This window comes from Bacillus rossius, chromosome 2, assembly GCF_032445375.1.
Source record: "Bacillus rossius redtenbacheri isolate Brsri chromosome 2, Brsri_v3, whole genome shotgun sequence".
Lineage (NCBI taxonomy): Eukaryota > Metazoa > Arthropoda > Insecta > Phasmatodea > Bacillidae > Bacillus > Bacillus rossius.
In genome coordinates this window covers 120,782,652-120,807,102 of record NC_086331.1, presented here as the reverse complement: position 1 = coordinate 120,807,102, position 24,451 = coordinate 120,782,652, and the positions used below count along the sequence as shown (strand labels likewise).

Genomic DNA, 24,451 nt, shown 5'->3' with positions numbered 1-24,451 from the left:
CTATGCAACACTGTTTATTTCAGATTCTCTAAACGGCCAAACACTGTTGCCTGGTTTTAACCACCCATGGCATCTAATTTTCGGAAAATGTCATCCTGCGTAACATAAGGTACATTACTGTGAAGTTTCAAGTCTGTAAAATATATATAGTTGAAAAAAAATTGGCAATTTTTGATATTTAAAGTACCCGCCAAAATTTCAACGGTGATGAGGACTGCACTAACAATGACATAGTCGTTGCCATAGAGATGAATGAAGCATCAACAAAGCAACAGCCGTTGCCATGGTGATTTCCTACCAAAAACTGGAAATTTTGATATATTACGCCCCCGAAACTCCCCTTGGGATCGGATTTCCGCAGAATCCGTTCTTAGTGAGCGTCTACATCACAAAATGAGTAACTATGCTAAATTTCAAGTCAATCGAGTGTATAGTTTTAGAGATCTCGTGATGAGTGAGTCAGTGAGTGGTATTTTATCCCCTTGGGCGTAGAATTAATCAAAATCCTTTCTTAGCGGATGCCTACGTCATAACATCTACCTGCATGCCAAATTTCATCCCGATCCGTCCAGTGGTTTGGGCTGTGCGTTGATAGATCACTATGTCAGTCAGTCACCTTTGAGTTATATATATTTAGATGTTACTATTGTGTTATGACTGTGTTATTTTTTCTGTTTTAATACTATTGTTGCCAAACATTGTTACTATTATCGTGTTTTTAATGTTAACATTATTTCACACTGCTGTCATTCATAAATTTTAAATCTCTACTGGCTGCTAAATAATGTTATAATAGCATTCATTCGTGTTATTTTCTGAGTCAAAGTACTAAACGTTTTGTCAGTATGTAGGATTGTACATGAAAAGAATATACGTTTATCTATGGGTCAATGTTTTATAAAATACCCGAGGATGGTTTGTCAGAAATATGGTTTTCGGCCCCCTCGAAATGACTAAAATGGTTCTTTCAGAGTGCTGTTATGGAAAAAATACCAACCCGAGTGCATAAAAGTGTTAAGGTTCTTGACGTGCGTGAAAGTGTCATGTCGATCGTCTTCACGTTTCAGCCAAACCAAATGGAAAAGAAAGCATTAGCGAGGGAGTTACCTGCAAGTCTTAATTAATTGTGTTTCCTGCAGCAACCCTCAATTACAAATTTAGTTCTTAACTTTAAAGTATTGTATAGCTATGTTTAACTATGTTTAACTAAGCTGCCCAGTCGAGCAAATAGTGCACTACCTTTAAATAATAAATTACCGTAAAGCATTATCGCATCTTTGTATCATTAAGATCTGCGCTGTGTTGCACCGTACGTGAGATTCTTCTCGACCAATGTTTTCGGAACGGCATGGAGACTTCCAAGCCGTTGCTATCAGCGGAGCAGGCAAGGCGGGACGTGTCGATTACAAGGTCGCTGAGCTCTAGGGAGTCGACCCGCCAAGACGTCGCGGCCCTACAGTATACTGTGCGTGCTTGCCGACCTATTAGAACACAGGCGGTGTTTTATGCCTTTTGACCTTGGTCACATCGAAACATCGCGGTTATGCAACAACGCGGGTAAAAGTTATGTCCCCCGACAACCGCGTTAAATAGGGAGTGTACCCGTATTTTAATGTTATGTTTGTGCTCTAGGGAAAATCTAGATCTGTTTATCTGTTAACTGATTTGTTTACATAGCCGCTTTTATAAGAGGTGTGCATAACAAATTAAATGTTAACATATGGCTGTGTGTTTTAAAGTTATATAAAACCGGTTCTTAATTTCATAAAAGTGTTTTAATTTTGTTAAGTTTTAAACGTAATAACAAAGGATCCAGCTGCTTGCAACAGCAGGCAGACAGACGCGCGCGCGTGTTGAAGGTCACGCCTGGGCGGGCAAGCCAACCTGCTGACTGACGGTAAATATGTTACCACTTATCTCCCGTTACACTGTGCCATGTTTTCTTTATCTAACGTATTCGGTGGTAGGCTTAAAAAGATAAATGATATGACATATGCATTTTCAAGTATTATTCTACGCATTTATATTATGCAAAGATTACTTCCCTACACATCTTGGAACACATTAAATAATTTAGCCTTATATTTATGGGGACTAATGCTTCAGAATACACGATTTCGATTAACACGAACATTTTTAGGAACGAATTAGTCGTGCTAAGTGAGGGATTGGTGTATATATATATATATAAAACACACTTGATTAAAGAGCTTTTTTTTTTGCAGGGAAGATACCTATTTATATAAACTTGAAAAGCAAAACATTATTAAAAATAAATTTTCATCAAAATCGTTAGAACTGCTTATTGATTATTGTTTAAAATTTAATTATAAACAAAATTTGTTATGTCCGAGCAATTTAAAGTTTAATGTTTTATGCAGTGATCAGAATAGGTAGAGTTTACCTATTAATTTACCTATACAGAAAATATACATTATATATCTATAATGTATATTTTCTGTATATATATATATATATATATATATATATATATATATATATATATATATATATATATATATATATATATATATATATATATATATATATATTGCAATCCTCACTATACTTCATACCTACCTACATAAGAACTGCAGTCAGTTAAATAAAAAAAACTAATGCTCATAGTTTAACACTTTAGTTTAAATAATCAGCTACATTATAATTTTTATTCATTTTCACTACACAGTTATCATTAATTATAAGTTTTTGAACTAAATCTTATACTTCCATACTATATTGCAGGTATGTCGCGGATTTTCATTTGGAAGGAGTACTTTTAATGTACTTGGTCGCTTTACTCCGGAAAATGCCACACACATGCCATGCATAAAAACTAATGATCTTAAGTCCACACCAACAAATTTAATAGTTTGGCCTTGAGATTTGTGTATTGTCATGCAAATGCAAATCTGACTGGAAATTGGTGTCGCTGCATGGTACATTCCCGCTGATATTTTAATGAGTCAAAGAGTGATTCTAGATATATGTACTTCTTTGCCAGATTGTTCACCAGTAACGATTTTTGCCTTTCATTAAAATAAAACGTTTTTCTTAAAGGTTTCCTAGAGATTTTGGCTAACAAATACACACATATAACCAAAGATAACCAATGAAAAACTTAGCATGACATGTTGATTGCTTAGCACAATAACACAATAAAATTGTATTGCTATTGGATGCGAGAGCCATCTGCAGTTGAGAAGCTAATTTAAAATTAATAGGTCATGTAGTCTGTTGTTGAGTATCTATTTTAAATCCCACTCAATGGCTTAATTTTTTGGCCACACTGATACACAACACTAAATCTCAATTAAAGATGAAGAGTCTCTTCCTTAATCTCCACCGCCTTTTCCAATATATTTAATCTTTCAATAATGTAAAAAAAAATAATTAAATCATCAAAAAAGAAAATTTTTTCCTTCAAAAAGAGAAATCTCAAGGAAATCTGGAAAATGTTTAGTGATTTGAAGGAATTTTCCAACATTTTCTGGCAAAGAATCAGAATTTTGAAGGTCAAGCCGGGTCCCCACTCCTGACCCTGCACCCTCAGCTCTGAGCTCCACAATTACACTACTCATATCATAGCTCGATAAACCTTGTCTAGTTCCCACAATGCTTCCTGATTATGTCACCATTATGAAAAGTACAGGGTAGTTATTTTCTAATCAACATGTTTTTTCTTTCATGAAACTAGACATATCTTCTTTCATTCATTAGAAACTATGTGATTGGAAAATACCTGATAGGTTTGTTGTGACCGATGGGATACCCATAACTGTGCACTCGGCTGGGGTGTATCCCCATGGCTCGTAGTAGCTCGGAAACACTCCTAAATGACAGCCACGAACAAATTCTTCATAATCCAGACCAAATAATGGATTCGTAGAGGTCAAAAATTCTGGATGGAAAACTATCTGAAACAAGGTAATTTTACGTGTCGTAAGTATCGTTATAGCATGATGGCAATTATGTTTCATTCAAGAGGGAACTATACTTTACTTATAATTTAATAGTTTTGTTGCACAAAAATAGTGGCTGAACATAACCATATGCAAAAATAATTTCAAGAGGATATCACACCAAATGTTTATTACTAAAAAAATTGAAAAATTAAAAAAATTATAAAAAAAGGAATAAATGAATTGGAAGTTTAACGCCTAGTCAACAAGGAACGTGAATGCATTGGTTGTGTTTTGTGGATACGCATAGCGCAAATGTGACCCTCCAGCCACTTCCGCATTATCATGCAACATGTGGAGAAGAATGATTTATATTAGGAATAGCAGGAACAATTATTGCTTATTCTATTTAGAGTGGGAGGATTGATTCTATTACTATTACAGCACGGCAAGGAAAAATAAACTACATTGATGGGAAATGCGTGAAATAAATTGCAATATCGTTGATTTAATTGGTTAGTATGCATTTCAGAATGCAGTCCTATAACCTATATAGTGTATGGAAACATTGCAATATAGAAGCTATTTATAATTTTCATATTCAAATATATACAAACATATACAATACTATTTTCTTTAAAACACCTTTCTATATCACATTTAAATTTGGCAGCACAATGGCCATACAAAATAAGATGGAAAAAACCCTACTTTCTTTCAAGAGAGTAGCTTAGTTATGGGAATTCTGGTGCAGAGTTCAAGGTAGGGAGCAGGCAGCGGGTCAATGATCCGTCACAATATTTTGTTTTCATAACCTTTGACCTTCAAAATGCCATTTTTTAAACCTAAAATACACTTGGAAATTCCACACAAAAACAAGTTTTCATGTATTTATGCACTTGAGTTAGAAGTCATATTTCTTTTTGATTTGATACACTAAACATTTTGAAATTAATAGTTATGAAAAACATCCAAATTTGGTTACATAACTTCAGTAACAAAAAAATACTTTACAGCAAAATGGATATTGATATAAGTTCAGGACTTTCTCGATCATGCCTTTATACCAGGATATTTACCATGTATAGTTTTTAAAGTCAATCACAAAACCCCTTTAAGGTTTTCTATGCATGCAAAAGTAAAAGATATTTGTTTCGTTTAATGCCTTTATCATCAGTCTGTTTGTTCTTAGTAACAAACTATCTATGTGAGTCAGTGTCTATCAACTAAATTTCATTGCTACTCTTCATCATTCCAGCAAAAGTTTTTAATACTGTTGTTTACAGAGTATTCAACATAGTGAGAAACATTAATAGTAGTGCTGGCCACCTTGAATGCTCTTTTGTGTGTCTCTTCATAGAGTGGCTGAAGTTTACTATAATTATGTTCCAGCCATACATTGTACTGTAAAAAACATTAATTTATGATTGCTTTGAGCATGATTACTTATGTGTCTCTTCATATCTACAATCAAAGAACTTATTTTGTTCGGCTTGAAGCGGCCCGCCGCCTCGTATGTTGCTACGTCACAGCCTTCCCACCCCTCTCTCCTCTCTCCTCTTTTCCTTGTGAGTTTGTTTCCCCCCTCCTTCTTTTTTCAGCTTCCCCACCGATGCTTCGACCGCAGCGCGCTCTATGCGAGGCTTTATAAGCAGCCGTCGGCTGTGCCTCGGCCTCTTTAGCTTAGCATACTTTGAGCTGTGATAAGCATGTGATCAGTTAGTTTGTTAGGCAGTGACGGCGCCGAGGGAGAGACTGCTGTGGTTTGATTTTGTTTGCTCGCACGAGATGGCCGTGTGGTAAAGTAGCTACAGTTTGCTCCGAGGATCCCAGCGTTTAAAGTAAGGTAATTGTTTGCCATCATGCAGGTTTGTCTTTGTATGGCTGCTGGGACCTCGATGGTTCGCCTATTCCAGGTTCTTTTCTCTCTTTCAGGCCACGGTTTGCATTGCCGTCCGTTCATGCCTATTGTCTCCTGATGTTGTTGTCCCTTATTTTTTTAAGCACCATAAGTGCCGGTGTCACGAGTTGCCTGCCTGAGTGACTTTGCCTTGCTGTTGTCTTTCCTATCTGTTTCTCGCCACGTCTAGGGTAAGTGCTCCCTCGGGCCGTGCACTTGTTACGTACGGAGAGCTCGTGGTTCGTAGGAACCTGTAAACGGCCATGCCGGCCTTGATATCTAGTCTACAAGTTACGATTCTTTAAATATTAAATTTTTACATATTTTCTTTTGTAATGTGCTTGTTGTAGCTCCGCGCGGAGCACATTGGTGCTCTATGTAATATTTTGTTAAATGCTCGTACAATTTCTAAAGTAAACCTAAATTTCTGTCCTGTATCATGTATGGGTGCTTCATATGCACATAGCTTGTTACATACTAAATGAACTTTGGCTGCGGCCTTAATGGAGCATAGGTTGGTGAAGAAATTGTCTGAATTATTGTCCTCTTTTTGTGTCCTTGTAGACCGGCATAATCTCATTTTGTATTTTGCATGTATTTTGTGAAGTTTATAAAAAACATTATTAAAAAGAAGACAATTCGATTAAACGTATTATTCTTGTTCTATATTAATATTATATATTGTTTTTACAAGACACACTCTGCTAGGTACCCTTAATAGAAAGGGTGAATTCATACACTCCATTACTCATATGAGCGCCGTGTGTAACTTGGTGTGAATAGTTTGGTGTTTTGTAATTTTCTTCGTTCACACCACGTTGCAGGCTCAAGAGAGCAGTTCATAAAATAATGTGTTTTCAGACTCCAACATAATGCAGATTCTGCTGGAAAGAATTTTAATTAGGTCTCAACACATCTTAAACAGTTGTAGGTGAGGTAGGATGTTGAGATGATGATGATGTATCTTGCTGCGTAGTCACTCTACTGCTGGAGTCATTGCGTGAACAAGACTCAAGCCTAATCTACGGTGCAGAATGCTGTACACCCTAGGTGTTCCAACCTTGCAATTTATCAATAAGTGTTAGACAGATACGGCACTTTTCACTGTAAAATAAAAAGCATGAGGGAAACTTCTCAATTTTTTTTTATGGCTTTCCGTTTCTCGAGAAAATGCAAATGTGTTTCCACAGACATAACTAGGATGTCTAGTTGTGTTGTTTGTCTATGTATCCTTCTTACAAGTCTCCTGCAATAATGGCCTCAATCTCCGTCACTTAGCGGGAGATGCACCTTAATTGCAAGTTATGACAGACATGTAAAATTTTAATTTCTACAAACTTTCTGCAAGAGTTCTTGCAGCAAAATTCCACACACTGTGGATTCTTTGTACATTTTCTCGTCTCATGTCACTGGTCATTACCACTGTACCCAAAATCATATTTCAGCAGTGATGACATTGATGCTTTAGGAATACCAGTGAACATCGGGGACAAGCATTAATGCAAATTAAGTTACGGATGGATATGATGAAGTTATCTAGAAAATGGCCAAGGACATTTCACCAGCCTCTATTAACACCAGTAAATTTGAAAACATGCAGCATAAAAAAGTAAGCAGTAATCAGTCCGTCTTCTTGGACGACTAACGACCAACTGAATAAATTAGATTGAATGCTAGCCACAAGTATAGACCTACATTTGAGTAACAATCAGTTCAGTAACATGAGACTACACTGATACTCTTGGTTACCCATATGGTGATAGACAATAACTACACTATATATATATATATATATATATATATATATATATATATACACACACACACACACACACACACACACACACAGAGAGAGAGAGAGACAGACACTCATCACCATCATCATCATCATCATCATCATCATCATCATCATCATCATCATCATCATCATCATCATCATCATCATCATCATCATCATCATCATCATCATCATCATCATTTGTGTGCCAAATGCAAAATACATTTCAATAATGATGAGCGGTGGAAGCGGGAAAAACAAAGGACTAATGCTGGAACCAGGATTTCAAGTTAAGCAACTTGCCTCCCAGCCAGCCTCACAAACAACGATAACGAAGAAGAAAAACATCTGCTACCTTAGCAGAACAAATACTATCTGCTTCACCTGTACCACAGCCACCCTGGGCACAACTGATTCTCTAGTTTCAAAACTCAACAATGTATTCTTCTGTACATTTCCGTATACAACACATCTATGGTATATAATGATGACAAATCCTTGTAATTTAATTCAAAACAATACAATTTTTTTTATGTTTTTACTTGCAAGCAACATTATTCCAAACATAAACAAAAATATTAAGCTCTTTCCTTGAGCAATATAACTTCATTCCTTGCTTTTGACCTAAAAATATGTGTAATTCATTTTACCTCTAAATAGTATAAAACAAAGTCACTATTCGTGTCTGTCTGTTCGCTTACTTCTTCTAAACTACAAAATGAATTTTGATGTGGTTTTCACTATCATTTAGAAAATTTCCCCCGGTAGGTTTATGTGCATAATACATTCATATTAAATTTAAAGAAAGTACAGAAATCTCAATATTCTCTAATAAAGTCAAATGATGCTTTTAGGGTATTTACATGGCTTACACTGACTTCTCCATGACTAAATCACCAAATAAATGTATTATAGAATTGTCCATCTTACAAAGGCCAACAGAAAAGTTTGCGATAGCATGTGTCTATCGTCTAAGGATGACCCACAGTAACAATTTTTATCTTTCATATTTGGTTCAAAAATAGTTAGTTATTTGCGAAGCTACTTTGACCGAAATAGTATTAATTCTTATCAAATGAAATATGTAACAAACCTTAGAAAATCAATTTAGATGAAAATTGTGATCTATCAAGCCGTGTTTTTAGCACAATATTATTTAATAGGTACCTAATTATTTTTGTCAGTTTATCTGTTATTCTCTCCTAATTTTTGATTGGAATTAGGTAGATAGGTAGAATTTAGATGCTGTAAGCACATTCTGCATGCTTTCTATTTGTCTGTAAATTAAATAATTACTTTTTAGGCTCAGTTTTGTGCTTATAGCACACCCTAATGTTTTTTTTTGTTATAATTTATTGTATGTAAACTTTTCAGGTGGCATGTTATTGTTTATAAAGAAATTCTTTATTTATGGTCAGTACGTGTTAGTATGTACACAATTATTGAAAACACCGGACACTTACAAGAACTTGATAGATATAAGTACCTACTTATTAAATCTAAATGAAGCCACATTAGTAGCTCGCATCCATGCGAAGCTGGGGCGGGTCTCTAGTATTCTTACAATACTCCATGACACTATGTCTTACGAAAAACTGAACAGTACATTTCATTTCATTAATTAAATGTGAATTCACATAATTTACGAGTAAATATCCTTTAAAATACTTCATCTCTGACAATGAAAAATAAAATAAAATATTCCATTTTAAATATCCCCAACAAACTTGAGTACTCAGGTGATCATAAAAAATTATATTCATATTTGCATGTTCATTTGTTTTCATTTACAAAAACAAAAATTATATTTCTACAAAATGTAAACAAACTCATAGCTATAAAATCTTGGGAACAATTGTAGCATTGCAGAACCCTGCCCTCCAATATAAATAATTTTCTTTCTAACTTCTTTTGTATGTGTAAATATTAATAAGTCAATGTTTTTTGAGTGGTGTATATGTTTTGAAACAGTATAATCAGAAGTTATGGATACTAATATATGTTATTTTTCACTTGCTATGTTTTTAAGAAGTTATTTATTATTTTATTAGACATTTTTAATCATCAGTATTTTTTATGTAATTATTCACCAATGAGCCGTTGTACTAGATTTTTACCTGTTTAGGCCTACTTTTTCAGGTTATTTCGAAATAATTTTAATTTGGTAAAGTAATTTGTATTATAATTGCTGTTTATAATGTTCATTAACGTGTTGGATGATTCTAGAACATGGTACTGTGTCTGGGCTGGTGTTATGGTTAGAAAGAGAGGCATGAGAGGCCTGTAAGTGTAAGTGAGAAAGGAACAGTGCTTCCCCGCCAACCGAGATAAAGACGGTAATTTCCCCCCTGCATGGGAACCGAGTGATAACTGCTGTCTCACGGTGTGGGAGAGAGAACGAGAATGGAAGTCCCCGATTTCGATGTAAAATTGAAAAGAGATAGATCAGGGGAAGCCCAGAGTTCTGTGTGTAAAAGGTTTTTTCATGTATTGTAACTTGTTCTGTGATTGGCTTGTATCTGTAAGAGTGAATGAAGCGTGCGTGTGATTGGTCGGTGAGGTCATGTGACGTCTACTCCCTGCGTGGAGGAGACGAGTTCATGAGATCACCAGTCGTCTGTCGATCGCTGCCAGGCGAGGCCGCGTTTCGGCGGCTCGCTGTTTTTCGCTGGGTGCGGCCCTGTTAGAGGTCGTACCATCTTCGTGTACTTGCAGTAAAACATTACTGAAGGACTTAATCGACGTTATTATTTTATTATTAAATCTCATCAAGCGAACTGAGGGCAGTTTTCGACGGGCAGATATATGTGTGAAACGAGTGAATGAAACATTGGGTTCAATTTGTTTATGCATTCTAGTTGAAAAAATAAAACCACGAAAATAGACGCTTTAAATCTTTTTATTTTTGTAAGTAACGAACCGTTACACAATAATTAATTATTCTTCAAACTTGTAATAACTTTAAAACCATTTAAAGTATTTATCATTTAAACCAATTTTGGCTTATGTTTTGTGTAATATATAATGATTTATTGTGTCAGTGGCCTTTGCTAGCTCAAAGTAGCAAGCATCTACTTGGCTACATGTAATTATTACCTGAGAATATATAGGATTCAGAAAAGTCAGTAAGTTAATAATAGTTGTTTTACCAGATCTAAAACCTTGTTGATTATTAGAAAGTTTATTTTTCAAGTTAAATTCAAGGTGTTTAATATAATTTTGTCAAAGACTGTAGAAAAACCATTTAACAGCAATATGGGCCTATAATTTATAACATTTAACTAGCTGGTTTTTTTATGGATAGGAATGACTCTTGCTGTTTTCCAGTTTCTGGGAAGTCCACTATTAATGATTTTGTTAAATATATAATGAATTAGTGAGACAAGAAGCAGAGAGCATCTTTTTATGATTAAATTTGGAATAAGGCAAGGGCATGTAGATATTGTAGACTTAATAGGATTTTATACACCAAAGGACAAAACTCTCAGAGATATCAAAAATAGGGATAAAAACTTTATTTGGATTGGATTGTGAAGCATTATATGCAAATATTTAGAAAAATATTTAGCAAAGCTGTTAGCAATAAGTAAAGGGAAATTTGTGACTCAATCGTTTACCTTCTGATATATTGATTGACTTTGTATCCATCTCTCATAATTCATTCAGAATGCCAAAAGTTTTTAAGAATGTGCTTGATTTTGTTATTTAAATTTTGCAGCCAACATTTTTTGTCACAAGCAATGAGAGACTTAGCCTTTTTACACCACTGTGAAAACAAAGCATAGTAATTTAAATTCATGTTATGTTTATACAATTTATGTTATTTTTTTTTAGATTTTAAGTTCTTAATAAGTTTCTTTAAGTACCAATGAGAGTGGCTTGAGGTGCTTTTTGAAGTTTGTGGAATGAAACATTTTGTATCATCATTCACTGTTGTAGTTAAGTAATCCACCATATTATTTACATCACACATTTCATTAATAATCGACCAATCATGTTCTTTAAGAGCATTATATGAACAGAGATTGTTTAGAAATTTGGACGAGTCATTTTCATTCTTAACTAGAGTGTCCCTTTTTATGTTCACTTCAATAGCTAGGTGAGGTATATCTTCTTTGACTAATGGATCTAATTCTTTTGAGACTGCACATTGTTGTAGATTTGTGAAACAATAGTCCAGCAGATAATTGGAAGACTGAGAATAATACTTTGGGATAAGACTATACTTTATATAAGTTTATCAAAGTCTGTGCTTTGGTTTTTATACTGAAACGTAGTATATTCAATGTATGTTAATTTTTCTAATCAACACCAGGTACAGTAAAGAACATAGCATTAGCAGACTGTCTTGAGAATTAGTAAATTTGTCTTCAAGAACTTCAAAGTACGTAGTATAAGTTGTAGGTGTTGTATGTGGAGGAATATATATGTTACCAAGCTTTAAGAATTTAGTATTTGACGTTTTGAATTTTATCTAGACAACTTCAACACCGGAGTAATTAAATTCATGAGTTGGTAATATATTTTCTTATTTATGTTTATTAACTGCAATCAAAACACAGCCTCCTCTTTCCATCAATGTTAGTGAGGTGTCTCTATCTGTTCTAAATATATGGTAGTTATTATAAAAGTAATGGTAGTTATTACTATGGTTGTTAAACCATGTTTCAGTAAGACAATTCATGATCAGTATATGTTAATTTATCAGAAAATTCAATCACAAGACCCAGATATATAAGGCATCAATTAAGGTGATTCTTCCGGAACCTTTTTGAACGATGTTTCATTGGGATTCAGAGCAATAATGCTGGTTGATTCTTTCATATTGCGGATTGTTTCCCTATTGATAGTTATTTGTTTTGGGTGAAGTTTTTCGGAAAAATAACTGATGAGACAGCCATTTGGAAGTATGAAATGAGGACTGACGATAGAAGCCAATGAGAGGATTAGTTAAACCAAATGCTTAAAATGGACTTTAATTAAAACTGAGCACCTCCATAAATAGTCAATCTACAAGGACGGATTTATATATATTTCGCTTACTCAGTTCAGCAGCTAAATTAACTGTGTGAGGATGAGATGATGCAAAAATAATAACATGACAAATTTTGAGTGTTGTTAACTTTGAACACTGCACTACACATTGATCTGATAACTTACATTACACAATAATACAAGGAATAACTAAACACAAGCTGTGTAATGTTGTGTTTAAAATAGAAGATCCACCTTCAGTATCATGTAAATTAATTTAGTTACATATTTGCAAAAAGGCTTTAAATCATTTCTACACATTATTATGAGAACTAATTTTGCGTTATGATTATATGATGCGAACATGTATTATGAAACTTGCACTGATTATCTGAGTGACCTCTTTTAAACGCTGCAAGCTATTATAATAAATGTTTGCGTGCTTTTCTGACGTACCATACAGACTAACCTATCTTATGATGGAATGAATAGTCATACCTGAAGGTGGAAACCAAAGTTAAGACCCTGCGAATGGTAAGCAGATCCACTGATCACCTTAACACATCCTGCAGCCAGATGTTACACAGTAGTTGAGTGATGTAATACTTTTAAATGAAGATCAACCTATAAAGGCAATATGGAAATTTATATGATTCGAAAATCATTCTTATATGTACAAGAACTTTAAACTTACATAAAATGTTCATTTGTTACCCAATTGGGAATGTAATCCAGATTTTGAAATGAAAAATTTACTTTTATATTTTAGTACATAACACAGTTTAGATGTAAATTTAAGCATTTCATATCATCTTTACTTATAGGACATTATTCATGCTAATATTTTCATGAGTTTAATTGGCGACACGGAGAAAAACAAGTTAAAGTATTAATTAATGTTTAAACCCAAAGAGCATTCTCTAAATGTTAAACTATGAAAACTATTGGAAATTAGTGGAGTTTATCACAAAAATTTTAATACTGTTTCAAACAGATTACCTGTAGAAACAATTTACATAGAGTGATATTTCACTGATAAAGAGTAGTAGTTATTGCATACAGTAGTTAAAACTAAGTGGCTAAAATGATGAAAAAATATGCATTAATGAATCAAACTTATGATAAGTAAGGCTTGTGGTACAAATGCTGAAAGTTTTACTAAACATGTACTTTTAAAATCTAAAGTAGCATTGTTTACAACCTGAAAAGAGTTGTTTGCGTGATCAGAATTTTAATTTAAATTGTTTTCTTGTAACTAATTTAATAACAGTGTAAGAGTATTCATATAAAATGCAGTGATTATGATTTATAATGCTTTGAGAGTGAAAGAAATGTGTGGTTTCAACCAATATTTAAAAAAAGTCACGAAATCCTATTCTGGAAACTGATAAAAAGTTATAACTTTAGTTTAAGACAATAATTAAAGGCTTATTTAGCCACTATCTGATTAGCTGTTGGGTTTTGATAGGTTAGTAAAGATAATTTAAGAAAATAAGTACATGTAATGAAAATGAATTTTAAAATACTTTTCCTATTAAATAAACCTAAGACATAACTAATTCCAATTGAAATCACCATCGACTCAAAATTATAGATTTATCTTCTGCTTTTCTTCCTGCCCAGAATAATAATTAGAGCTTCTCTAATCAGCACTGTTCGAAACGTTTTTGAAGTTATAGTGAAATAACATCAAAACTAAGAAATAAAATTTACACTAGATTATGATTAAATACAGTAAAACCCTATTAAGACGTTTTTCAAGGGACTGGATGATAAAAACTTATTAACAGATAAAAGTTCTTAAAAGGGAAATAGTACTAATCAGTTGCTACACAAAAAAATCATTAAAGTGACATACTTAGATTAGATTATGCGCTGTTTGTTCAGCTTTTGTTTTTAAAATTCTGCCATTTGTAGGGATTCCATTACCGCAGATATTTGTTGTTGGTTAAAAGCCTCGCATTACTTTTAAATGTTTATTATTGAAATATGTAATTATTCAAAATATTGAATTACCTTTTAAGTTAACATGAAAACCACACGTTCGAGACCCTCAGAGGCCCTGGTGCAACTTGAACAGTGTAATTATATTTTTTAATTATAATTTCTCTAATTATAATATCTCTAATTATATTTTTTATTGGTAGTAAACACTTGCAGGAAGGCCTTTATGTACTAACTCTATCATTACCAATGGCCAAAGTAGGTGGGGAAAAATTAATGTTTGTGACAGATACCTTGAAAACCACACATTGGGGGCTCTCAGAGAGACTGATGCTATCTGTATGGTGGTTGCCTCTTGAATTTTATTTTGTAATGGTAGTAGACACCTGTAGGAAGGCCCTTAGGTCTGCCTACATCATTGCACATTTTGATGTAAAAAAATAAAAACCGCTACAGAATTTGCCATAGTGCGTGGAATGGCGTAGGCTGTTGTTCCAAGCTCTCTGTACAATGACGCACTGGGCGGTAAATAAATCCAGAAGATAGATCTAACTTCAGAGCAGTTAGCATTCATGGTACGGTGATAACCTCTGCCATTATATTTTGCAGCATTCTTTAATTTTGCTTCAAGGGTACTACAATACGTATTTATAAATATTTTCAGGGCAATTATTTGATGTAAATACATGTATGTAAATATACCAGTGTGACACTCCAAGGTTGGAGTGCCACATTATTTTTTATTTTTTTATTTGTTCTGGAGTTGTGTGTTGCTCCGAGCGTGTCGAGAGAGTTTGGGTAAGTTCGGCGGTGTTCGGGATTGTTGAGCTTGCCTTTAGTTTTTCTGGAGTTGGTAGCAGGGTGTCTGGAGGTTTTTGTGCTAGCGAGCGATGTTTGTAGGCAGTCGTTTTTGGTGGTCAATGGATTGAATTGTTCAAAAAAAAGGGGACTGCAAACAAGATGAAGGGGGTGCAACGAGAAAGACTGTTAATGTTAATTTTTCTTTAATTTTAGTGTCGCTAAAATAGCTGTGCTCCGGCCTTTGTATTTTGAGGGCAAAATCCTGAAATGTTGTTGAATAGAAGATTGCTACATGCTGTTACAACGAGTGGCCATCGAAAATTATGTGGATTCAATTATTTCTTGGGTGAGAAATAATCACTCCATCTTCTGATGCTGATCGACGGCCATTGACTTTGGGGCTTTGAGTCAAATGGCGAGTCCTCGGCCAAAGCTGGTGGGAAGAGATTCGTAGGGAATGCCGTGGCAACAAGTACGAAACAGCATTTCATATTCGTACATACTCCATATTATTTCTTTGGTTAGAAATAATATTCCTTCTTCTGACGGATAGCTGATTGACGACGACTCGGTTCCTGGTTTCCGCTCAAATGCCAACTACAGCATTGAAGAGGCGATTCCCGTTTTCCGTCGCTGTGGCTGCTTGAATGGGGCTGTCATGCTGGTGCGCAGTTAAAAAGGAAGAATCCGAACCAAGTATCCTTCGTATTTTTAATTGCCGAGATGGGCAATTTAAAGGTTAACTCTACGAGTCAGCTAAAAAACTGTAAGTGTTTGACGTCCGAGTTTCTAACCTGTACTCCTGTTTTTCAAAGTTCGTAGTGAAAGTGAGTGAGGTCATTTTTTGAGAATGATAACATCTTTTTTTTATGATTATGAGTTTATCACGTGTTTTTTTTTATAATGGCTTAGCGAAAGTAGGTACCCCGACATATTTAACCAAAAAGGCTCTGTGGTGTAATAGCAATCCTTAGAGTAGTGATGGGGTTCTTTTATTGTATGTATTGTTAAATCGAAGTAATGATCTGCGTATATAGTATAAATATTTTTACGTGGTGTAGCAATGCAGGAATGCAACAGCAATGCAATTAAACACCTTTCAAACGTTGTACAAAAAGGGACAATATATAAGTAACTGGAGTTATAATTATATTGAATTAATCCATTGGAAGCTGTGATATTTTGTGTATGGTGCTAAATTTGATACATATGTGTTAAAAAGATACTTAAAGAATTTAGAAATTGCTGGAACAACATTCTTACTGACTCAGAGGAAATGACTGATAGATTGTTTTGTGAATTAAACCTAGTGAGAAAAAGCTGAGTTTCTTTTAAACTCGCTGTGGTAGTGTATTGGTCGAAGGTTATATTTAAAAGCAGTACTGATTGCACGACGTACCTTAAAATGGCATGTATTACCTAGTATTTTAAGCATTATATTTTTCTGTAATATATATATTTTTGTTATACAAATATGATCTTTGTGATTATGATTTAAGGTTTTTTTTATTAAGGTGTGGAACTCTAAGAGAAAATTATTTGTATCATAAGTGTTAGAACAAAAATTGGAGGGGAGAGTGTTGATTGCTGTTATGAACAGATTGTGGTATAGACTGGGTTGTCAATGCGTTCGCTGGTGCACCAGGTCAGGAAGCTGTAGTATTCTATAGCATGTTAGTGGTTCATTCGTATACTCATGCATGTGGAAGATGCAAAAATGGAGTTGTACAGTCTGAGCTACCCTGATGCGCTGTGAACATAACCCCTGTCTAGTAGTTTTTTTCTTGCTCCCAATTATAATTATTTCTTTATTCTGATGGAAGTGAGTCACCTTTTATGAAGAGTTGTAAGTTGAAAGTATATTACCCTTTTATGCAGAGTTGTTGTTGCCATTTTGTAAGAATTTTTATTGTTGTTTAAAATACACTACTTAACCACTGCTCTCTTATTTCTTTTTTTTAAGTAGCTGCCTTCCGCTTAGTCCCCAATTGAGTGTGAGGAAAGGTCAAGCAGGGGGGTCGTTACACCAGGTAATAAATATTTTATTTACGGATTAACTCTGAATAATATGTTTACCGTGATGGGTCAGAAAAAAAATCATCAATGCAATGGCTACCGATCGCAACTGTTTTGTTTACATGAGTGAAGCGCCATAAACATCTCGATCACGGACGTCTGAAATTAATGCCATGTTAGAGAGATTATAAACAAAATATTTTGAAAATTGCTCAGGAACCACTCGCTACAGATTCTTACCTTTTAAATAAATGTTTTAATGCAAAAACACCATTTCTCAAAACCGATTTTCCCGCGATTTTTCAAGACTTTTTTCTACTCAAGGCATGAGTTTTCATATCCTGAGCTTTTTTAAAACCTTTCATGTTTTTTTTTTTTTCAGTATGCGTAGATGATAGTTACCGTAAACCTTCGGCAATCATTGCAACGTCTTACAGAAAAACAAAATCACAAAGCACAATCAACATGCAAGATGTCCGTCGTTCCTTTAAACAGTAGCAAGTTAACCAACCTTGCAGCTTGAAGAAACCTGTGCATTATGCAGCATTGCCATGCGGCGTTGTCAAGTTTTGAATAAACTTTGTACCATGATTTTTTAACACACATTTTACGAAAAATTGAGCCCAATTTACGGGTAAAAACGGCATAAGTCCTGCCAAAAATGAAAAAAATATTTTCATTAGTCAACCTTATAAAATTTTTACCATAGTTCTCAACAAACAATGAAACTGAATTAGCTACTCCCATTGCTGTAACAGTTGCATCACATGTCACACAATCAGGTCAACGAATGGCTAGTGGTTTGATTTTTTTGTGTATTTGTCGACGTTATGCCTTGAATGAGGGAATTGGTGTACAGATGGAACAGCCTCACAAAGGATACGAATGCAAGCAGATAATTGGTCGAAAAATATATCGTAACAGCGTGCTGCGTGCGGTAAAGGTTTTGGCGGTTATGTTTGTTATTGTTTTGAAACAACTGTCTAAAAGTTTAATTATAAATAAAGTTTAAGAGTTTAAAGATAAACTTTATTACATTATTTTATTCTTGAAATGATGAACGTTATATGCGGGAAGCATGTTAAATGCAAAGGTTTTGAATGGGAAAAATTAACATACAGATATATGGAAGTGATCAAGGGAATAATTATTTAAATGTTATAAATGGGAAAACGTTTTATGCGGGAACGTCTTAAGCGAGTTTTACTGTAACTATAAATTATTTAGACTAACATAATGTTGCCCACTGCAAAACACAAAATGGCTTCTTGCTTAGTGACACAGTACTGGTCAACTAATTAAAAACATATGTGAGCAGTTGTTAGATAATGTCTAAATTATTTACGTTTGACTGTTTACTTTCAATTAATACCAAATTGAACATACTTATTTTGAAAGAAGTTTAAATTAACTCTATGAATTCTTAAAAATAATAATATTCTTAAGGGATAGGTTGTGGAAAGTTCCAAGACTGTATTTTTTCATGTACTTATAATTTTTTTAATAAGTGTGTTTTGATTGAGTTTAGTTCAATACTTGGTTTCGTTATGTTCAGTTCAAGGCTAAATTTAAAAAAAAACTAATCTATTTTTAACTACACAAGGTACACTAAGGACGTAAACATGTTTTTGTCTTGATAAATGTGTTTCAAATCATAGCTTCCTTTTGCGGAGTTTTTCAAAGTGTTTAAACATATTTTGTTGAACTGTAAAATTTAAAAATTAAGAGTTCACATAGCAGAATAATCTTCATTAGTGCAGGCAATTACCTTTACACGGTCATGAACAGTGTTGAACAATTGGCAGCGTCTCACAGAATCAAGAACAGGGTCGTTCCAATCATCAACAATGTTGTGGGTAGTGACTGGGGGCAGCCCATCTCTCTGTAGGGAATAGATACAGCGCTTCAGTCGCACTGTTTCCTCTTTCTGAAGTAGATCACTTGAATTTGGAAGCCGGCCACTATCAACATGTAACAAAAGAACTAGATAAACTTTCTATTGTGTAGAACAGTGATCATCATGTTATGAAAAAATAATGCAAAAATGGGAACAGTTATATTATCAATTAATATATAATAATACATTAAACACACTTTCCCAAATGGTAACAAGTATTTTTATGTGATAATTACACAAATTTAAAACTACAAAAAAATTAGTAAAATTTGCCTTAAAAAAACTGTCTCTTCAACAGATAGGCTAGAGTACTGGTAAACTGTAATAGTCTGTGGTGGCTAGCTACTTAGTTGGTTGCAGATTGTTGTGATACGTTCAAAAAAATAAATAAATAACAAAATAATACGTACCACTCACTGAAACATAGGAAATAGTTGTATTTTGAATAAAACTTTGTGTTTCCACAATGTTCAGATTTCGCTAAAAACTTAAATTAAAAAACTGTAGAATTTTGTAGTATTTTGCAATTTACTATTTCTGAGGGTAAAGATTCACTTTTAATGAAGGTTATTTACCGAAATATATTAATTTTTACAGCAAGTTTTAAAGATGGAAAAATACACGTTTTGCTTTTTAAGCACTCAATACACTTTCAAATAAATTCTAAGGTAGTATGTCAATATCACACGAATCATATGCTTTCTTGTAAAAAATTACCTCAATGCCATGTGATCTAAATTATTTCATTATGAACAAATATTTATTCAAATCCTACGTCGAATCCATGTCCGTAAATAACATTATCATATCTAGGTATGAACTGTTTTCAATTTGTTCATTCTTCGGCACTGAAGAGAATTGTAATTCCACTTGACAGCTGCATCGTCATTCCTGCATATATTTGATTTTTGTTTGGTCAGTGTTATTCTAGTGAAGATACACTTAAACGTTTCCTGCGTACTTTTGTCTATGACCCCATTGCCACATAATGTTTAACACCACTCAATATTAAATAATAATAACAATGAACTGGCTTATGGTTGATTTTTTTTAGTAAAATTAATTTAGTACACAAACACTTACTACTATACTAATAAAACATAATTATATTTTCAAGTTGTAGCTTAGAAGGTGTCAAACTCACCTAAGGCAAACTTCGTACATTCGCTTTCCAATTTGTTGCTGAATGTGATTGATGGTATCACGTAAGCTCTTTGTCACAGCATGACCACGCAAACTCTCTACATTGAAATTGTTAGTTTTCGTAGGAAATATGAGAAATGCTACAACTGTAACATCTGGATGCATCATCTGGAAAAAAAAAAATATGTATATGTATTAGAGTTCACTTGAAAATTATTAAAAAGACAGCTGTACCTTATAGACATATTTATTCACATTATATTAAATATAAATATTTTTATTTATTTAAAATTGTGAGATGTCAACCAACAGATTAAAGCCAAAGTGGTAGGCACCATACAAATACAAAAAACAATAACAAACAACAAACGTTCACAGAAAAAGTAAAAAAAAAAACAACATAGACAAGGACAAAGACAAGAACAAAAAGGATTTATAACAGGAAGTAATAATTAAAGCATATAGTAATACATAAGAAAATAATTGGGATAATACAGAAACAAATTAATTGATATTATATAATAAACTACATATAGAACATAGGATATAGAAATATAAAATAAAATATAAAAAGCAAATATATTCAGATTGTATTAATATTTAGAATTAATAGGAAAAGATTACTGGAGACCAAGACAGGTTAACATAAGCCAGTACATTACGAACACTAGTTTCTTTTTCTACTATAAGAAAAATGCTATTGATTCTGTTAGTTAGTTACTAATATATAAAGAATATCATTACTTTTACTTATAGTACATAAAGGATGAAAGCGTCTATTGAAAGTCAAACTTTGAAACCAATATTGTCTATCAAATAGTTGCAATCTAACTTGTGATTTAACCAATCACTCATAAATTTTGCATCTAAAATGTTCCTTCTAGCTCCTAAAAGAGCCGAAGATAGTTCGTAGATCCAGATTGTAATTTGTAAATTTTTGATTTATAATATTAATTAATTTTGATTGTGATTGTGATTTGTCGATTTTTATATTATTAGAATTACTTGCATGGTTCCAAATAATGGGTTTATATTTGACGTCAGCCGGGGCTACGCCCCATGAGCCTAGTCAGTCTCCGTTTCCTCAACATTCCTCTCCCCTTCCCCGGCATTTGTACCGCCATGTACGTAGTCGTGTGTTTGAATTGCGCGCCACGAACTACCACAAGAGGGCGCTTAGAAGCAGTGCGGCGATCCCTAAAATTGCTATGTTAATATTAATTGTAAGCCTTTTTGTTGTTTTCATCCATCTTCGCCACAGTGCTGTGTAGTTTACTTGTGTTTCTTTAATTTAAATAAGTTACCTTAAATAACTATAGACGTTGCCCGGGCGGACCCGAACAGGCACGGACTTGGACGAGGATAGGAATGCTTTTATATGAATTATCATTAAATAAGTAAATAGTAACAAACTTTCCATTGTCAGTAATTTTTATATATTTTTAATGTTTATCTGTAATTTACTCAACTTTCGCCGGGGCACGGAGTCGTAGAATACAGTAACGGTAATTGTGTTGGCGCGAAGGGCGCCATGTTGCCACCTGCGAGCGATGAGCTCAGCCCAGTCCATCTTCATCACTGACCGAGAGCAGACGCGCCAGCACCCCGGGGACTTCACCTTTGTTCTGCACTGACCAAGTAATTCTGTCTCGTTAAGTATTTCTGAATCTCTTTCGCTCGTCATCCTCGGGGCAGCTCTCGGCCAGCGGGCTGTTTAATTAATTAATTGTCTCAGTCGAGTTTTTTCATCACCGTGTAATAAGTATACTTTGCAGCATGGCCACGTGTGTGGACCATGCCCTCACCTAAACCGATTCGTGCCTCAGGCTTTTTAACCGTGTAATGTGTAACGTGTAACGGGCGTGTAGAGAGACGTGTTAGTGAAATTAAATCTGGAGAATAAATATAAAGTGAGTACTTATTTAATCACGTGGTGAGTGAGTCTAGGAGTGTGGCGTGCCCGACGCCTAGAGCGGGCCAGGTCTGGGTAGCTAGGATAGAAAGGGCTGGTAACTCGTCCCCACTTGGGCTACGTCACGCCCTGAGTGAGAGACTCCGCCGGGTCCACGTGCCCTTCCACGTGGTGGCGCCCATAGTTAACATCTCGAAATCACCGGCAATGCGCGATCAGCCCTCAAATGGCGCCCAAGAGCGTGGGGCGAGTTACATCTTCCGCGAAAACCAGACCTGTACGAGCGTGTGAGATAGGCGGTTGTTACGCGGAGCGCGCGGAACTAAAGTTCGCGCTGGAACTATTGTTCGCGCGGAGCGCATAGCGGGACTCTGGCGCGCCGGCCACGTGACCAGCCGGGCGCGCGCTTCCAGGAATTCGCTGCGAGCAGCCAGGTGGCCGCATTCCTCGCGACAACAGCAGCCGGGCCAGGTCAGTGTGTGTGTGTACCGCCATCCGCGTCGCGTCGCGTAGCGAAGGGAAGAGGGGCAATCGACCGGCCTCACCACCACACGACCATGTCGGACAACCACGGACTTGACAAAAATCCGGGCGCGATTAAGGCAAGTGAGTTGTTTCAAAAGAATAGCTTATATTGTGTTATGTGCGCGCGACCGCGCCAGGTGAGCGGGACGGCGATTTCTTCGTGGACGGACACGTGCGTGTGCGTAGGACAGTATGAAGCGCAGCCGAACCACGAGCAGGCAGAACGGGCGGATCAGTTTGAGGCGGGACACGGGAAGTGCACGGATGCGGAGTGTGAGGGCAAGACGCGGGAGGGAGGCTGGTGCCGGAACTGTCGCGCGTTCAAGCACACGGCGTGTCTCGCGAAGTCCGAAATAATCTCCTTTCAAGACGGGTGGTACACGTGCCAGTGGTGCCACCACGTGAGAATAGCGGGCCCGTCAGGCCGCAGCCCGGTGAGAGACGCCACCGACACACCACGGAGCAGGGTACCTCTCATAGGACACGTGGAGCTACCGGAATTTGCGGGCAGAACCAGCGACGATCCGCGGAGATTTGTACACGCGTGTCGGGAACGCCTGAATCGCTACGGAGTGCCGGAGTGTGAGTGGGCGAACAGGGTGAGCACCGCGCTCAAAGGCGACGCCAAGACGTGGTGGCAGATCGTCCAGGAGTATGACATGCCGTGGACCGAGTTCGCGAGATTGTTCGAGGCCAGATTCGCGGACGTGAAGACAGAGATGAGAGTGCGGACGGAGCTGTATTGTCTCGAGCAAGGCGCGACGGAGGCGGCGGAGGCGTTTATCATGAAAAAAATACGTCTGTACAAGCGGCTGTTTCCCGGAGAAGAACCTACCGGAGTGCTGGAGCGGGTAGTTGAGCTGATGCGCCCGGAATTTCGCCCGTATTTACGCCCGATGACGCGGCGTCCGGCAGAGGAGTTCGTCCAACAGGCGCGCGTCTTAGAGCAGGACCTACGAGCTGTCAGACCGACCAGGATCCACGCCACCCTGAGCACCAAGCAGGAAGACACGACGCCCGCCGACACCAAGGCGCTGGTGCCCTACACGGCGCCCACCCGAGACCAAGCTAGGCGCGACGAACCCGGACCGAGCGGCCACGCGCAGCTGACATGGCGGAGACGGACTACCGGCGGCAGCTCACCACCTCAGTGCCACACGTGTCCACCAGGCACGTTCCATTGGCACGAGAACTGCCCGGTGAGGAACAAGTTCCGGCCTGACTTCGCGGCGCAGCAGCCGTCGGGAAACGGACGGCAGGGGGCGGCGCGCTAAGACAGCCCACCTCCCCCGCCTCACCTAACAACAACAGACCTACGGCGGCGGGGCCTCTCCTGGGTCACGTGGGAGCGGCGGAGGCCGACCTGTTGCGCATTCCGGTGGTTGTCAACGGGCGCGCAGTCCACGCGCTTGTTGACACCGCCGCCAGCCACAACTGTGTGGCGGCACGCGTGATTGGCCGTGACAACTTCGAGTACCACCCGGGCCAACTCCAGCTGGCTACCACGGGGGACGCCTGCTACACCCAGGGCGTCGCGACGCTGGAGGTGGACGTGCGGGACCAACGGTCCGTCACGACGGCGCTGGTGGTGGAGCAGTTACGTGATGACGTCATTCTGGGGCTACCCTGGCTCTACGAGCAGCACGCAGCCATCGACATC

General features: G+C 36.6%; 1 protein-coding gene across 2 annotated transcripts in view; it reads right to left on the bottom strand.

Annotated features, from left to right (window-relative positions):
* Window positions 1-24,451, bottom strand: part of LOC134529700 (glycogen [starch] synthase) — an 81,769-nt gene that overhangs the window by 12,674 nt on the left and 44,644 nt on the right. The window contains exons 8-10 of one of the 2 annotated variants that reach the window (XM_063364061.1): window positions 20,356-20,522; window positions 19,083-19,275; window positions 3,743-3,917 (exon numbers count right to left, since the gene is read on the bottom strand). In XM_063364061.1, coding sequence (XP_063220131.1) covers window positions 3,743-3,917; window positions 19,083-19,275; window positions 20,356-20,522 — 535 coding nt within the window. The remainder of the gene's footprint in view (window positions 1-3,742; window positions 3,918-19,082; window positions 19,276-20,355; window positions 20,523-24,451) is intronic. The other variant, XM_063364062.1, reaches the window with a different exon arrangement.